At 35.6% G+C, this 19,109-nt stretch overlaps 1 protein-coding gene across 2 annotated transcripts in view; it reads right to left on the bottom strand.

The window, feature by feature from the left end:
- The window catches only part of LOC131056706 (uncharacterized), a 53,595-nt gene extending 34,715 nt beyond the window's left edge, over window positions 1–18,880 (bottom strand). The window contains exons 1-3 of one of the 2 annotated variants that reach the window (XM_057990954.2): window positions 18,718–18,880; window positions 18,202–18,553; window positions 16,686–16,726 (exon numbers count right to left, since the gene is read on the bottom strand). In XM_057990954.2, coding sequence (XP_057846937.2) covers window positions 16,686–16,726; window positions 18,202–18,277 — 117 coding nt within the window. In that variant the 5' untranslated portion in view covers window positions 18,278–18,553; window positions 18,718–18,880. Of the gene's footprint in view, window positions 1–16,685; window positions 16,727–18,201; window positions 18,690–18,717 lie in introns of those variants that run through there. The other variant, XM_057990955.2, reaches the window with a different exon arrangement.
- Between the last annotated feature and the right edge of the window lie 229 nt (window positions 18,881–19,109).

The raw sequence follows: 19,109 nt of genomic DNA, 5'->3' as shown, positions 1-19,109 counted from the left end.
CCAATTTGGCCTTTCGAAAAAAACCTTAAGAAAGTTGGGCCTTCTAATATTGTGCAAGTTGTAACAAATTCAGCTTGTATTTGTGAGATAATTGGTTTGATGGTTTTGAGTGCTTATAAACACATTTTTTTAACTCCATGTTGTGTACATGCTTTGAACAATACTTTGAGAAGACATTGAAAAAATAGATCATGTAAGAGAACAGTCACTGAAGCTAAAGACATAAATATTTATAATTTTATATGTCACCACCACATATCACAAAAATTCTCAAACCAATTGAGACTAGATATTCTAGCTATTCCATTCTGTTAGAGAGATTATCAAAGGAGCAGAAGGCCCTACAAGCTATGATGGTTTGTGGAGAGTGGTAAAAATGGGCTAAATCAAAGTCAAAATAAGGGAAGAAGGTGATATAAAGAATGCTTAATGACACTTGGCGTTCGCTATCCAGTAAGAAATTTATATTTATATTTAATATGTTTGTTTTTCAATTTATAATTTACCTTTAATTTCTATTTTTCTTCAAAATTACCATTCAAATTTATTTTTGAATCTTTTGCTTTTGTTTTTAGATTTTTTATTTATAATTGTTTTTTAAATGTTGTTTGCAAATATATTTGCTCTATCATATAACCTGTTTAGAGGGTAATCAAGTACGTTGATACTCCTAGCCTTAAAGAGAATTGTGAGACTTTTAACAATATAACTGATCAAATGAAGCAAACAATTTGTAGTAAGGATTCCGAATTACAATTCTATGACAAGCATATTAAAAATATTGTGACCAGGAGGTGAAATACAAATTATGCATCTTAACTTGGTAGAGCTCCTCCAAATTATGAGGAGGTAAACGAGGGGTTTATAAAGGCCCTTGGGAAGATGTATAGCACTAAGGATGGAACAAACTTCAAAAATAGTGGGTTCAATTTGTCACTTCTACATCCTCCATTCAGTAAACCAAAGGCTAGAACAAACAAATACCCTATTAGATGGTGGACATGGTATGGGGAGGATACATTAGAGCTATGGCACCTTGCTATTTGCCTACTCTCACAAGTCGCTACCTCCTTTGTTGCAAAAAGGAATTGATCCAACTATAACTTCATCCACTCAATCAAAAGGAATAGGCTTACCTCTATACAAGCAGAGAAACAATTTGCAAATTCATAGCATCTTATGACTTCAAGATCAACAGACTCTTGAAAATGTTAAACAAATTGACAATGATGAGTCAAAATTGATTATGGTTCCATTAGACAAGAGGTCTCAAATTCAAGAGCACTTTGGATATTGATAGCTAAGATGAAGCATTGTTGTACTTGCCACTATATTTGTTCTACTACAATGCCTATCAAAAACTGTGTTTGAACAATGAAAACAGAAATTTTCATTTTAAATTTTTATTTCTACCATACTAATATCACTAACAGGCCACGTGAATTACATTTTGAATCTTTGATTTAATTTTAATCTCAAATTTGGATACATTATTTGAATGTCTAAACTTAAATTTTGATGTCATATATAGTTAAACTTGTAAAAATTTGAGTCTCCCCTTTTAAAATTCACATATATATTGAATAACCAAAACATGCCTTACCAACTGTCGTCCCCAAAACACATCCCTCCTTGCCATGGAACATAGAGAGTAATATTAAAAAAAGATAATATATTAAACACAATAAATAAAGAGATGTTGGACATAAACTTTTCCATTACACATTATTATACAGGATGCAAGAACGTACATAGTTTTTCAGCATCAACATGTCATAAATCAATCATTTATTATTCTACCAGTACCACCTGCTCTTTGAATTTGGGATTTCTGTATTGTCACATATTTTAAATCTTGCACATTTATTATGAACCATTTGAGAAATCAAAAGCCCAGATTTTGAATGTCCTATTCAAAAATATAATTGGATCCAATAACGCATCCCCAAGCCCAAGCCCAATGACCTTGATCTGAAAGGAGTTATTATTTGGGTCATACAACTTTGATCTCTGGAAAAGTACAAACAATTTAAAAGACAAACCACCCACTACAATTATGGTGCTAACTATAATTGTAGAAAATTATGGTGCTCACTATTATATTTTTAGATCTTGCACATTTATTATGTATCATTAGATAAACTAAAAGCCCATATTTTAAAGATATCATACTCAAATCACAAGCCCAAGCCCAATGACCTTGATCTGGAAAGGAGTTATTCTTTGAGATGCACCATCTTCTGATCTAGGGAGAAGTACAAAAAATTTAAAAGACAAACCACCACCATTTTTAAATCATTTGAAGGTGATTTTTTGACTTTCAAGCATCTCCAGCAAACTGTGGTGTTAATTGTTAAAAGTAAAGTTTTCCAGCAAATTCTGGTGCTAATTATTATACATATTTTGTTTCCGTGTTAGAGAAGCAAAGATATTTTGTCTCATCAATGCTTGTCAAAAATTTAACCAAATAAGCAAAGTTATTGATAGCCTTATCACTAATCAATAAATAAAAATTATTGTGAAGCACAAATTGATTGGATAATCAGAAACAGTAATTATCATGATAAAATCTACTGAAGAATTTTGGCATAGATACCAAAATCTACAAGCATTTGCAGCCTAGTGTGCATTAGACCCCATTAAATACAACTCTAAACTGCTACAAATATGTTGTATGCACTATCCCATACAAATTATAAAATATACAATGACGCTGAAATATTATGATGAAGATTATTGGAAAAAATCAGATCAGATGGTACCAATATTCTCCTTTGAGGGGCCCTTCTAGGTTTCTCTTCCTAGAACTTTCTATTGTAAAATATTCTACTCTTGAGACCCATTGGCCTACTTTTGGTCATCCATGGACATTAACATAATTTCTTTCTTTCTTTCTTCTATCATGCCAAACTTGATCCATACTTGTGCAGCCCCTATAATCTATTGAGAAATCATTCTTCTCTCATGCAACTTGAAAATAGTTTGAAGTTACCTCCACAAACACTTTGTTGTGTTGCAAACACACATGCCCCATTGCAAATGGGGACCACCTTTTGTTTGCTTCTTAGGTTAGTTGTTTTCTTAGTTTTGTGTAGCTTGGCAGTAGTTTTAGTCTCCAGATCCTGGGAAGGTAGTGATGTCTTGTCCATCCAAAGTGAATGCATTGTTCAATCCATGGAGTAAGTGTTTGAGTCCATCCTTGATAGGGGAACGTTCAAGTCTGGAATAGGATGTTCAAGTTAGGAATTTCTAGGTCGAGATGTGGAGTTTGGAAATTTTCCAAGGATTGATTCTCAAGGAGAAAATTCATGTTTGAGGTGAATTTCCTTTAGGTAATCCGCCTCTAGGTCAAGGTTCCCCTTCAATCCTTACATATGTTGAGTTTCCCCTTCCAAGATCTGGAGTTGAGATAATGATTATTAGGCAATCCATGTTTGGAGTATGGAAATGCAGAATTGGAACGTAGAAATCCTTGTCTAAATTGCAAGATCCAAGACAACCTTCAAGGATGAAAAATGGAGCAAGATCATGAGGGTTCATAAAGTTTTCATAAAGTTCACTCGACAAAGCATGAAGTTGACAAAGTCGTAAAATGTTATCAAAGTTGTCAAATACAAGGAAAGTTGTTAGGAAAGTGAAATGAGGAAAATACTAAGTATGGAAAAATGAGTGAAAATTTCCAAGGAATGTGACACTTAAACAAGGGAAATTCCTCATCAAGGTTGGATTTTTCCGACCTCGATAGGATAGAAAAATTAAGGAAAATTCTTAAGATTGAAAGAATTTCCTTTCCATTGGATAAAAATGTCACGAATTCCACCTCCTAGTCGAATTAGCGCTCAAGAAATGCCTATTAACTCTTGGATTTATTTGTGCTCCATTTATTTCTTCTCCATGGTGAATTTGAGCCCAAGACGTCATAGGTATGGAAATGTGAAAATTCCCTTGGATTAGTCTAATTTGCGCCAAACACTTCACATTTCCTTTCCAAGGCTCATTTCCGCTCAAACATTTCCTTTCCAAGGCTCGTTACCGCTCAATCATTTCCTTTCCAAGGCTCAAGAGCACTCAAGATTTCCACTCCTATGTGAAAGTGCACTCTACATTTCTCAAGAGGCATCAAATCCCACCCATGGAAAATTCCTTCACAACATGGAAAATGCGCTCATAATTCCCTCACAACATGCAAAGCCTGCTAGGGTAGTGTTAAGGCTTTAAGGTCGGCTGACTTAAAAGAAACAATTTGAAATTTTTAAAAAAGCAAAATCAAATCGCATGCAAGCTTGCAAGGCAACGATGAAGTCGGCTTAGAGTAAAATCAAAACATGTGAACTAGGGCAGAAAAAATGCATTAAAATGCAGAATTAAAAGGCAGATCTGAAAAGCAGATGCAGATAGGCAAATTTGTGAAAATCAAAAGCTGATCAAATGCAGAACTAAAGATCAAAAATCAGGAGCAAAATTAAGAACAGCAAAGATAGGTCCAAATTCATTAGCAGAAAAATGCAGAGCAGAAACAACAATTGAGTTACAGCAGAAAAGGGGAAGTGAATTGAAAAGTATAAGTGCAATTTTGCTAAGGCAGAGTAGTGGATGTCCATGTTATTCAGTCACAACTCCAACTTGATCCAAGTGAAGACCATGTGGAAATTCATATCAGATAGGACGAATTTATACAAAGGAATCTACTTTCAAAGGTTCAAATCAGAGTGGAAAACAAAGAGAGAATTGCAGATTCAAAGGTTCAAATCAGAGTGGAAAACAAAGAGAGAATCAGGTATAAATGAAGTCCAAGGAAGAAGGAAGAAGTCAGAAACAAGATGCAAAATAACTTCCAATTCCAGTGCCAGTCAAAGCTTAAAATTGATGTTGTTGTCAACAGCAAATCAAGAGACTGATCCACAATCCAGAAGATGAAAACCAAAGGGGGGGTACAGTCAGCGAATCAGTTTCTTAATCAAAGTGAGAGATGGAAGCAAAAGTGTGATGACAAGTCAACAATCAGAATGTGATATTAGGCACTAAGGATAGCAATTTTGAGTTGTTCATACCCAAGTTTAAACAGCTTCCTCACTTCACTGAACCATTACCAGACCTGGAAATTTATTTTCAGAATCTTTATGCAATTTCCAGATTTTAAAAGGTTTCAAAAGGCATGATTTTGCGAGATATTATTTTCATTCATTCATAGTGTTTTGATTCAAATGTGTTTATTTTTCAGGTTAGATGCAACATGGAGGAGACAAGAAGAAGATCAAGGTCAAAATCCAAGTCATGCAAGGAATAGAAAGATGATGAAGCATGAAGAGGCGGATGGAAGAATTCAACAATGCAATGAGGATGAATCAAGGATTAACTGATTAAGTCATTCGGGGAATGATACATTGGATGAAAGAGAACAAGAAGAGGGACTTCACAGCATGAAAGAGGGAGCTGTTCAAAGATTGCTGTACAAGGAAGATTCTACAATGACCTTAGATTTCCTTTGGAAATGCAAGATCAAAGGGAGGAACTCAACAATATGGAAGATTGCTCAACTAAGGACAAAGCTCAAGACATGAAAACGACTTCACAATGATGGCAAACAAATTAAGGAAAGACAAAGACATGACAAGGATGAGAAAATCGAAGTCAAGGATAGTGAACACAAAGGATTCCATAGCATGTAACTAAGGACAAAGCTCAAAGACATGATTCACATTTCAAAGATAAAGTCAAGGAGAAAGATGATCACAAGGTGGATTCCCAAACATGAGAATGAAATGAAAGAATGGTCAAGGAGGAAGGATAGTTCCGGAAGAGTTAATCAAAGTAGAAACTTGATCAAGATGATGCAATTTAGAAATATGAACCATCACAATCAGTCAAAAGGATAGACAATGTGAGTATTGAGAGATATTGAAAAGGATGCAATGACTTCTTTGTGATCATCTACAAGGAGTGTAAGCTGAGGTGGCAGCTGGTCATCATCAACCAATCCAATGATGCCATGTCAACATGTCCAAGTTCATTGAACCTGACTTATCAACAACTATACATGTGGAAGGCACTAAATTCGATGTAACGACTCCTATTTGCTCATTGGTCCACATTCAAAGGGATATGTGTCCAAAATTGTGTAATTTTTTCATTGGACAGAATTAAATGTAAGGTGGTGGTTGTTGTAACTACCCCAATTAGGGTTTACTTTGAATTATCTTGGCCATTGATTTCGAATCAATCTGGGCCCTTCATTCGTAATCAAGACCTTTATATAAGGCTGTGCCTTCTCATTTGTAAAGGTTAATAGAGTAATAGTAAATAGTTGATAGCTCTTTAGCAAATAGAGTAGAGTAGGAAGAGAAGACCAAGAATTGTTGCCAAAGCTATGTGGGAATAAACATATGATTTTCAATGAAGATATGGTGAATTCTTGTGTGTTGTTTCTACATGTTGCATGGTTTCTACTTCTCAAGTTTCAGATTTGTTTACATGGAATTGATTAGTTAAATAGAAGATCTTGTTGTTGATTAATCGTGAAACCTATATGTTCATACCATTTGGAATTTGTTGATTGCAAATTGCAGCGCATGGTTAGTCTAAACTCAATTGAAAGCTTAATTTCAATTGCTCTATGTTCATTGTTCATGGTATTGATGTGCATAAGTGATATGAAAATCATTTGTGTACCCTTAGGAGATTGCACCATCTTTGTGTAGTTGTTTCCTCATGGCGAAGCAAAGCTTGGTTTGGTTTCACTAAGTCAGAAATCATTTCTTGCATTGTTAGGCTTTAGATTAGATTTTGTATCCCTTTATCCCTTTTTATCTTTCTTTGTTTGAGAAGTTAAGTTGGTTCCAGTTCCAGCAAAGCATAAGTCCCTTTGTGTTACAAGCACTATCAAATCATATTCACTGAGTCTATCCATCATTAAAGTCGATTGTTCACATTCTAAACCTTGGGGTTGCCTTATTTGATCACAAAGTTTAGCATTTTAGGTTTCCTTGTTCAAGAGAGGATAGAATACTCGGTATTTTATTCTGTGTTCGAGATGTCATAAAAAACACATCAATACACTCCTCATCTCCTATTTCAAACAGCCAAATGCAATCTTTTTACTCAGGGAATAGCAAAAATCTGAAAGAGTTTTAAAGTATAAAAGAAAAAGCTTCAAGGCTTGTCCTACAAGAGGCAAGCCCTGGTTGAAATGGAGAATCCCCAACTATTTTGAGATGCTCAATTCTCCAAATTTCCAAGTACAACAATAGATAACAATAAAATAAGATGGATATTTATATATGTATGAATGGCGAGCAGAAATAGGGGCACTAAGGAATATAGTAAAAGAAGGCCATTATAGGCGAGGAGCATGGCATCAAAGAATCCTCTATGCAAGACTGATGGAAATGGTCTTTTTGCTACAACCTTTCTCATGTATTGTGTAGGTGGAAGCAGCAGAGTCTCGAGAGCGAAGATCTACTTGGTTTCTCAGTCAAAGACTTCTCAAATTCCAAATTTAAATTGGAGCAGGTTTTTTACCGTGGGTCTCCAAGGCAACACTCTTGGAATCAACAGTTCCCCTTCCATCAATATGGTTCTGGGTCAGTCTTGGCAACTAGAGAAAATGCAGTTCTGTTTGGGAATGGAAGGTTCCAAGAAGAGGAGACTTTCTTTATCCTGTCCCTTCAAAGATTGTGTTGATAGCTAGGACCTAAGTTATCATGTTGTGTTCAAGGCCCCCCATATCTGGGTCCAATCAAAATAAATATAGAATTTGAGATCCACTTCAATCTAGTTGGGAGGTCATCCAAGAGGCTACTTTTTCCTTTATGTGTCCATCTCAAACAAACTCAAGCTAACAGCGAACGCACACCAAAACCAAAAAAATCTACTAGATCATTAAGTGAACCCACATCGATTTAAATCTTTTGTTAATATTTTTCCTTGTTTAATCTTTTTTGGCAATTAACTTTGACTATGATGGATCCAAACAAATACCTAAGCTTAAGAAGTGACTTCTAAAGCATTTGAAAGACTAAAACAGACTAGTTGTACCTCAATGTGAATGGAAAACACAAAAACCATTCATTCATTCTTGTTGAGTTGTCATTCTTGCTTGCATTGCACAAATAGAGTTGAAGATTGATTAGTGAAGGTTTCAGAATCATTGGTTTGATATTCCTACATGTGTTCAAAATCATTGGTTTGCTATTCCTACATGTGTGCAAGATCCCTTTTGCTTCCAAGGAGATTATAGAGGTAGATTTTGCAAAAGAGCCAAATTTTTTGCACAAGAGCCAAGTTTTTTGGATTTTAGTTTTTTGAAAAATTGTTTTAAAAACATCTCTTGTTTTGTTTTCATTCTTCTATGAATCTATGGCATATGGCATATGGCATATATATACATTGTTTTCATTTGTTTTGAATGTCTTGTTTACCAAAACTGTTGCCATGGGGATTAAAATGGCAGCCAATTCTAGGTCCATAGGCAACCCTATTTCAAAACAAAACCAAATTCTCCCCTTTGGAAATATGTTGAAATGCTGGCAATTATGTTTGGATTTGCAATGGGTTTGACATCGAGTATTCAAGCTTATACAATTGATTGAAAGCCCATTTGTGTGCCATTTCTATACAAGGCATCAAAGCTTTCTCAAGGAACCATGGTTTACATGTTTCATCAAAGCAAGTCCTAGCATCCTTTGGCAATGAAAGGATCTTGAGGAATGAGGCCCCTTCCTACCCTGTCTAATCTTAAACTTGTAGAGAACCACCCATTTTTTGCCACACCAAAGGAACAACTAGTGGCTATTACACATAAGACACCAAATGAACCGTTTGAAATGGTATTTCACAATGTGGCCATTACACATAAGCGATTGCCAATCAACACGTTGCAAGATGTACCTATGCAAATGGATTGTCTTTTAATGTTGCATTCTAAGAATATTGGCAACAAATTGTGAGATAAATTAATGAGTCCTACAAAAAAAACTAGGGCCCGAGTTTTGAGAAAGTCTGTAGCACCTGATTAGAAAAGAAGGTGAAGCTTGTCGAGGATTCACCAAAATACATTAGAGACTTGTACGCCAAACTAGCGGTGTCTGTCGTTGATGATAGATGGAAGGATGCAAAAAACAGCTATTGATCAATGTTCTCACAATGTCCCCTAAAGAGGCAATGTTTTGAAAGTAGTGGATTCTAAAAGGTTAATGATGACACATTTATTGCTAAAATCCTCTTGACAACAATAGAGGAAGTGGGGCCTTAAAAAAATATTCAAGTCATAATAGACAATGCCAAAAATTGTAGAGCAGCTAGTTTGTTGTTTAAAGAGCAATATTTACACATCTTTTGGGCACCTTGTGTTGCCACTCCTTCAACCTTATGCAACAAAAGTTTGGCACCAAAATTGATTGGATCAAATAGGTGTATGCCGAGGCCAAATAGATCCGAATGCTCATCACCCACCACCACTTGTCACAAAGCATACTCAAATCATTTTCAAAAGTGGAGTTGATGTAGAAAAGTGAAACATTAAAAAGAAATTTGATGTAAACCCTACCTTCATAGTGTAAACCTCATGTGGTTCTTTCTTTAGGAAATTAAGATGCCTAATAAAATTGTGGCCTCTACTCTTTTTTACCTAGCATAGCTTCTTTCTCATGTTCAAAATGAGTTGGGCTACTCCTTTAGCTCTTTCCAAGAGGATATTACATATTTTTTGTTCAACATGTTCAGCCATGTTGGTGTAATTAATTATTCATATTGGATATTATTACACCTTACTTAAGATTACTTAGGTACATGCATATCATAGTAGTTTGGGTATGAGACACTTGGGTATTTGTGCCACATTGGGATAGTGTGTGTAGGAGAATTTCCACCTTTTGTGGTCTTATCTTGTTGTTACATTCCACATTCGGTGGGTGATCCACCTCATGTGGAATATTATATTGTTTCTCTTACCTACCACACCTATTTCCTACCTACCCTTGTTTCTCATTGAGCCACATGTCATGTTTGTGTGCTCACATATCCATATAGCCTTGCCTTTATAAGCAGGCTCATATTCATTGTATGTGATTGATTGATGATCCAGTTGATCAGTATTTTCATCTTGATAGAATACAGTTTATTCCTATCATCTATTTTGTCTCTCTATTGTACTTTTCATGGAGCTCTTGATCTTGGCAAAATCTCACAAGCCCTAACTAATCACCTAATTTGAAAAAGAAAAACTTGGAAGGAAATTTTTTGTCAATTGACCCTAGTAGGTTGTGATGATAATGCAATCTCCACAGCTAGATTTAAGCAGGTTGGTTCTTGTAGAACTACTTTGTCTAAATTAGGCTTCAAAGCTTTTATAAATAATAACAACTTGGTAGATGTAATTCCAAGAGTAAGCACCCTCTATTGAAACAACTAGAGATAAGTTTTTCTTACATTGTGGAGCATCTAGACAAGTTTTGGTCTCTTTGAATTGGTTAAGATAGTCTTGGGTCTTAGAATTGCCCATTTTGTCTATTGCAAGGTATGACCACTTTCCTTTTGAGCTTAAAGTTTGTCAAGATCATCCTCCTTCAAGATGTCCCATTAAGTTTGTATTGATGTGATTGGATCTTCATGAGTTGAAAGAAGCTTTGAAGGTTTGGTGGAACTCTTGCCTATTATGATAGATTCCCATATGATCTACTTTGCTCAAATTTTGAATTATGTGACAAGGTACCTCAAGAAATGGAACAAGACAGTTTTTGGAGATATTTTTGTATCTAAAGCTCGGATAGGAAATGAGTTAACACATGTCTGTGAGGCTATTAACTCTAAAGATTTGACAAACACTCTATTCGAGGAAGAATCTTCCTATCCAAGCAAGAAAATATTCTTTGGAAGGAGGAAACTTTATAGAGACAAAAGTAGAGGGAGAGATGAATATCAGAGGGAGACAAAAATACAAAATTTTACCATTTTGCTATGGTAGCCTATTGTAATTCTAAACATATTTCTAGTATCTCTTCAAGTGCTGATATTCTTCTTTCTAGTCCTAGTGAGATCACTCAAGAGGTTGCAAGTTGCTTTGAGTCGCAATTTTTGGATCTAGAGATCTTTGATCTTGAAATGGTGGAAGCTTTCTTGGTTGTTATATCCCATAGTTGATTTTGGACGATTCAAATAAGATGCTTTTCACTCCTTTTGATGGAGAGAAAATGTGAAGTGTTGTATTTGCACCAAAGGTGAAAAAGCACCTAGTCCAAATACCTTTAAGTTAGCTTATTTTTAGAGTTTTTCAAATATTCTAGACAAAGATCTCACAAGTGTAGTAAATAAATCCTACAAGTTTGGTAAAGTGCTTCAATCTTTTGAGTTCAATTACTAGAGCTAAGTTCTCTACCCTTCTAAATGGGAGCCCTTTCAACTTCTTGCAGCACTCTCGAGGGATCAAAAAAAGGGAACCTCCAGCTCTATATCTTTTTGTCTTGATGTCAGAGACCTTGAGGACACTTTTTTCCTAGCAACAGCAAGTGGGTAACATTAAGGGTTTTACAGCTTCTATGGTTGTAAACTCTATCACTTGTTTGAAATTTGTAGATGACATGTCCTATTTGAAGAAGGGTCTATCTCAAAACCCAATATCTTTATGCATATCTTTTGAAAATATAATTTGACTTTTGAGGCAAATTATCAGTATTGAGAAATGTAAGATTTTTTCTATAATGTCAACCAGTGAGTTTAGCCAACAATAAGCCTTTTGCTTGGTTTCCAAGCAACTTCTTTGCCATGTCCCATTGTTCACTGGCCTTTCTAGAGACAAATTATCCAAGGAGATAGTGAGTACAATTCTAGACAATCTAGAAGCTTGGAAGAGCAAATGGTTTAGCTTGGTAGATAGAATACTAAAGATTAAGGTCGTTCTCCAAGCAATAACTATTATTTCCTGTATTTTTTTCCTATTCCAAAGTCTTTGCATGGCGCAATAAAGTCTGTATGCTGCAAATTTCTGTGGCAAGACATCCCAAAGTACTGAAAATCACCTATTTGGTTTGGGAGAAGGTGCATAGTAACAAAGAAGAAAGTGCAGCAGGTATTATGGATCTTGCCTTGCATAATCTAGTCCAAGGAGCTAAGTTGGCTCGGCATCTTCTAGTAGAACCACAATAAAATTGAACCCTATTTTTTATAGGTAAATATTTGAATAATGGCAATCCTTTAGGCTTCTTTTTGTTGATGATTTTGCTCAAGGCCCTCTTGTTTAGAATTTTAAGGCCTCTTCTAGAGACCTTATGGTTCAAAACTTTCCTAGGATCTGTGAAAGACATATGACAGACTTTCAGTTAGATTTGGAGATGGGCAATCCCCCTCTTTCTACCTCTCATGATTTGGATGAAGCCAAGGAGCACCTTACCTCACTTTGGGGTTCTCAGGTATGCAATTACCGTTAATGTTAGAATAAGAAAGGTAAGACACAGCAATCTGAAACTTAGAAAATCTTACAAGAACAAGATACGCAGAATTTTATCCTGGGAAAACCCTCCACCTGAGGTGAAAAACCCAGCCACACCAAAAATCAAACTTTATTGAAGGTACAAACTTGAGTACAATGCTCTCAAACTGAATGATCTAAACACAATTGTTAATACTTAACAATCAGAAGATGAACCCGATAATATCTGAAACTGAAGGCTTCTACAATATGACCAGCACATAAGCTTTCTGTAACATTTAATAATCATACGCTGAAGACAGAGAAGAAATATACGCTGAAGAAGATACAGAAATGCTACAGAAAATACTGTCAAAAAACTCATCCTCTGAAAGATCACTGATGCATATATAAAATAGTCTCTCACATCTGAACTTCACCCCCTGCACGAAAACAATTCGCAACACACTCAAGGAGACAAGGCAATGCTCAAAAATGGCCAGTGCAAAGGAGTACGAAACGCCCATACTTCTCGCACGAAATATTCTTGTCGGCATTTACTATACATGCCGCTACATAAACAATAACCAAAAGAACCACGGAGGTGATGATTCAACCAACCCTTTCATCGGATGGAATAGAAAGAAAACGCTGCCAGCAAGGATGCAGGTCGGTGACAGTTATCAAGGAAGCCGTTACACATCAGCTTCTCTTTGAAGTGTACGAAGAAACCATCACAGGCATAATGAAATCTCCTGCTGCTAAAACATTAACAATTGCTACAAGCTTAGATGGTAAGATGTAAGAGAGGTAAAATCTTGGAAGTGCTAGGATTCTGTCATTCTCTAAACATCAAAAATCTTCATTAAAGACTATCAATTCTGATGTTTGAATTCCCCAAATTGACAACAAAATGAAATTAGATGGATTGGGGATCCCTCAATGATGCAACAAAGATCCAAGGGGATTTGGATGGTAACAAGTTTGTTCTCATAACTCTAATAGTAAATATGTTTTAAGTAGCTCTTTCATTTTGGGTATTTAATCAAATAATGAAGCTGAATGAGTGGCAATTATTGAAGGAATCTCCTAGGTAGTGACTTTCAATTGTCAGTAACAAATTGTGCAAGATGATCCCTCTATTGTTATCCAAGGCTTATGTAAGGGGTCATGTACCAGTTGGAAATGTAATAGCTTAAAAGAGGAAGCATTATTTCTTTGTAAGAATCTAGATGGCGTCTTCTTTTCACATAGATATAGGGACATTATGAAGTTGGAAAACTATTTGGCTCAACAATGTCTTGCGGTGGATCCCTTCTTGTCCTTTTTGCCTAGTTACTTTCCCTTTTTTGTTCTATGGTCTTGTCAGGTCCCCTTGGTGATAGGATGGACCTTCCTTTTAAGAGTAATAATGCCTAGTTATGCATCTGTATGGGGAGATTTGTTTCCATATTTCCAACAACATGTAGAGATTTGGTAGTTTCAAGTCATGTTACATATGGAGGCTCCCACTTGGCCTTTTTATTTGAAGAGTTCTTTCTTTTCACTTTATTTGTGCTCTAGTTTTCTTCACTTGGTAGTGTTTGGAATGGTGTGGTGCCTAATTTCAAAGGCCTTGTCTCAAACCACCATTTGAAGGTAAGTTTTTATTGTTTAAAGACCAATTTTCTTTCTCTCATCAAAGACGTTCTTCGGCCGATGAGAATTGGTGATACAAGAGTCAGTGCATTCTTGTGTCTCCATTCTAGAAGACTTTCATCGAGGGCTAGAAGATAAGATGTTGGACTAGGTGGTTAGACAACGGATGCTCCAACATTTTGATAGGGAAGATATGTTATCTCAGCTAGGCCAGGAAGACTACTTGAAGGGATCTAGATGTTATCTGGAGTGTGGATTGAAAGTTATCTTGAGAAGGATGGTGTTTTTGTGATGGTTTGTGACCACAAGGATGTTGTTGGTGTTGGATGTTCAAGAGCTGTTAATGGTTGTTGTGTTGTCTAATGGTATCAAGGTCTTTCCTTTTGTTGCTGTTTCTGGCTCATTTTGTTGTTTCAGACTTGGCAGTGTAGTTAGTTGTTGGTAGCCGTAGTGTTTTCTCCTTTCAGCTTTCAGCTGCTCTGTATATTTTTACTATGCTAGTTTTCAAGGGTGAGGGCCCCAATAGAAACCCCTTTTAATTATCAAACAAACAATAATAAAAGATGGCCCATGATAAGAAATTGCACAAAATCATTATCTACTAGTAAGCCAACTATATTAGGGCCCCTAAGATTGACCATATACATCCTCCTTGTCATGGCAAGTACATGTCTAATTGGTATGATTCCCTGTTCATACATAACACGAAAAGGAGCAGATCTTATGATAACCTTATTGTGCCTTTTGTGGTCAACCTGTTAAGGCTGTTGTCTTTTTCTTTATCATCTTCCTCCGGTGTTGCTTAGACTTGTCATTCCTCCCAATGTACACAATATATTTCCTGCTAGTTGAACCTATTTTGCAGTCAAGATCCGAATGGTTCTAGTGAAATATTATTTGTTAACTTGACCAAAACTCAAAGTCATAGTGTGAGTTTAATTAACTGGACCCATGTGTCTTTAGAAATAGTGTTTACAGCTACCCGATCATCAAACAATTAGTACCGCTATCAAGATCTTGATGCTCAATACAGCCCCATTGTTCTCATGCACAGAAATAGTATCTTCTATGTAACTGTCAATTACCTTAAGCTCATGTTCATGCAATGAAAGATTTCAAAGCAACCCATGATAATCAGGTAAAGACTCGGTAATGTTAACATCTAACAGCGAAAGAGTTTCAAATTTCCTAGATGGCCAGGGTGATCTTGACCCCATGATTTAAATTCCCTAGAGCAGCGGATCCCTCCCCCTTTCTCTTCAAAATGGGCTATGTTGCTTTGGCCAAAGCCTTCAGAATGAAATCCTGCACTTTCTCCTTGGGATTGCAATGATGCCGGTAGTCTATATTGACTTCTAGGTACTCTGCCAGTTTCTTAGCCTCTTGTCATCAACATCATACACTAGTGTACAAAATCAACATACAGGGACATGCTTTGGGCAATTCTCATTACAGTGGTCACTCGGCCCAAACCATTTACATGTTACATTACAGACTTATCTACTACCCTTGGCAAGGTGATCACCACAAAGTGTTCCTGCTCTTAACAACTGCTACACTTGACCATAGGCATTCCAGCAGGGTCATAAGAATTCCTGCTCGCTATCAGTTTATTCTTTTCTTATTTTGTTGTATTTAAAAGCAACTACTTCTTGTAAACTTTTCCTGTGTTGAAGCACCTTGAGCCATGCATACTTGTTGAGCTTGCTACTTTCTTGTCTTAAAACTGATTTTGCATTTTTATTTACTTTTTGAAGAATGTGTATATGGAGGGTGGGAGTGGAACAATATTTGCTATTGAACTATATTCATATAACTTTACAAACTCATCATAGACTAACTGATGGGTGGAAAAATGGCCAACAATTGACAATGTGACCAACTTCCCTCCCATTGTCCCCGTCTCAACCAAAAAATTGAGTGTGTACCCTACATTTAAAAATATAAAAACAGTAAAACTTTGTGTTCAAATATCTGCTAAAGTAGGTTAACTCTTCCACTGGTGAGAAACTAAAAATGCAGTGCAAACAAAGCAATATGGGGGGTTAGCTTAAAGGTAAAGATATTAAAATATAAGATTCAACAAATCAAAAAATGCTAATACAAGATTCCCTATATTAACATTGCGTTAACATGCAAATCATTATACCTAATCAGCAAAGGCATGCACTGAAATGTCAAAATGGCAATTTGGCCCAATAAATTTCTAATGCATCAAATCTAGCTGTTACCATAAGGACTATAACAGAGGAACTAATGTAGAGCCCCATTATTCATCTAATTCTGTTAAAATCCTACGAAGGATAGCTATGCACAATGGTTAAGACAAAAGAAACCAATCCCTATGCATGGTTAAAACTTAAAAGAGAACAACAACATAAAATTTCAAAAACAAAAATTATGTACCACAGATAGTAGCACAATATGATGAATTAATTGTGGATATGCAGTTACAGATCACATTCCAGTATTGCTTGCACACCACATATCTGACAAAGGTGGCAATGTAAATAAAACTTCGATATCACAACAAGAGACAATAATAGTTTAAAGACCACTCGAAATTACATGATAAGTGGTTTAATATTTGCCTATTTGCCTACATCTAACTTTCATGAGAGCCTCGTAAGAAATAAGATGGACATACCAGTTTGATTGCCACTTCTTCGTTAGTCTGAATATTGACTCCTGAAAATAAAACACAAATAAATCATAAACAAGGTGTTTCAATTATGAAATAGCACAACAAAATATATATATTGATTCAATAATTCTTGTAAGAAAACAAAGATGCAGTTATCTAAAAGTGGAAAGAACATATCTTTTTATTTCAAATATCAAAAGAAAGATTATGCAAAACCACATTTTCACGACTAACTCTAACCAAGATTGCTGATATTTTAAAACTTCCCTCAAGGTTTTGTTGAACATTGACTTTGTTCTCATATGGTCCTATGTTAAATGTTACAGTATTATTTACAGAACTTGTAAGCATAAATTAATACTGATAATTATCTCAGATTTTTCTCTAAGCCATGCTAATTATCTCCTTAAAATATTTTGACAGCCCAACAGCCAGATCCCCATAACCCATGGCTTTTAAGCCAAAGAGTAACCTCACAGAAATGATAAATCATAAATAAGCACTTCTTAGCTATCACGCAGAACCTCAGCGTAAAACTTTGTTAAAGTCTGAAGCAGGTACTCAATCTGAATGTTTTATAAACATCTCTACTGTGAAGAATAATACAACTGACAATTTAAGGTATTCTTTTTTGAAAAACCTAGTTTCATTTCCCTTGAGGCCGGCCTCTGGTTCCTAACTAGTTCAATGGTTGCAGCTATCACCCAAAGTGACAGATGGTGTATCAATCATAGCCATGATTACATACCACTAATTCGACCTCCCCCAAGGATGGATATCAAAATATTTCTCTCAGGCTTGACAGGTGTAATTTTCTTCGATTCAATGTTTATAATCTCCGTTTTCAATTTTATAAACAAGGACAAATCGCTATGAAAGCATTTTCAAGATTGTTGAAGCATATGCCAACCAAAAGACCTGAAAAAGTTGGCTTCATTAACAGCAAAATAAAATGTTTCAATCATATTGCCTCTAGATCAGTCAATCCAATGCTGATTGAAGGTAACTGCCCTAAGCAATAGAATTTTCAATTCATAGATTAAGAAGTCACAGTGACCATCTTAAATGTGAAAATTTATCTAAAAACCGTGCATTGGAATGTCATATAAAACAACCAATATAAACTTAACCAATCGTTTTCCATATGCAAAGAAACTGCAACAAACATCACTGCTTATAAATCGACTCTAATGCACTGTACCCTACATGACTGATTTAGCAGATACGCTATCCAATAAACTATTCAGCTATCTGTATATTTTGAAAAGAATAAATGGTTGCCCTGAGTTGTGGAGGCGCCCACAAAGGTAAAGTTATTCAACTCTCAAAACATTGCATGAATTGATTGATTTCTCTGAGATTTTGAAGCACCGGAAAGGTAAGAGTCATTGAACCCATTGAAAATTGCATCAGTTTAATCGTCTCTGATAATTTTGGAGGCACCCACAAACTCAAACTTATCCAACCGTACATAGATCAGAGACAGAGATTGATTTTTCAGAGTTTTGGAGGTACCCACCAAGATAGATTTCTCCAAACGAACCGCTGCCAATTTTGCGCCCCAATCTGTACTTCTCTCCCACAAGAGGCTCCATTGCAAGAATGTGTGATTAAAAGCACAAGTTCTACAAAATAAAGAAAACAACCACAACAGAGGACAACAACCCCCGAATAAAATGGCCAGTGTTCTGCTTCGCTACCCCATTCTATTTTTCCGATCTGAACATGGATTCTTCAGCAGATGGATTCAGCCCATTCATAGATCATAGGACCGTTGCCCCAACATTCCCTTCCAATCAAGAATTTGTCCACGGTTGGGTATATAATACCAGCCCCGCTGGTCGTAGGAGATTGTTTAGCCCTTCATCTGACTGCAATTATAAATCACCAAAATTGATGCAAATATATTGAAATTATAGAAGAGAAAAATATTTGATCCAATAGATTGGAATTATAAACGGCTAAAAGTGGACTACCAGATTGCAATTGAAAGTGGAATTTTTTTATGAGAAAGGTTATAGATGCCAATTTATACCTAAGAACATATGTGCTTCATGGTACAGGAATATATGCAAGTGAAAGGCGGCAAAGGGTATGGGGATCGCATCTTTTCCTTTTCTTCTTTCCTCCTGCTCAAATATTATATTGGAATAAATCCTTCTCTTTCCTTTATCTTTCCCTTTGCATGTATAATATGACAGCGATCAACCATAGAGTTTTGAAAATATATATAGTTTTTGTCGTTATAAATTGGAGCAAGAGAGCCTCATAAATTAAAATTATAAGTTAAAGGTCTGTACCTTATAGTTTTAAGTTGAAGGTTTTTTTTAAGTTAAAATAGATTTTTCTAGGGAAATTAGTCTTTATTAAATAATTTATTATGAGAAAATAATTATAATTTATATAAAAATTATTTCAGTTATAGTG

Source organism: Cryptomeria japonica, chromosome 7, assembly GCF_030272615.1.
Source record: "Cryptomeria japonica chromosome 7, Sugi_1.0, whole genome shotgun sequence".
NCBI classification, from domain to species: Eukaryota; Viridiplantae; Streptophyta; class Pinopsida; order Cupressales; family Cupressaceae; genus Cryptomeria; species Cryptomeria japonica.
This window is presented reverse-complemented; position numbering and strand designations above follow the sequence as displayed.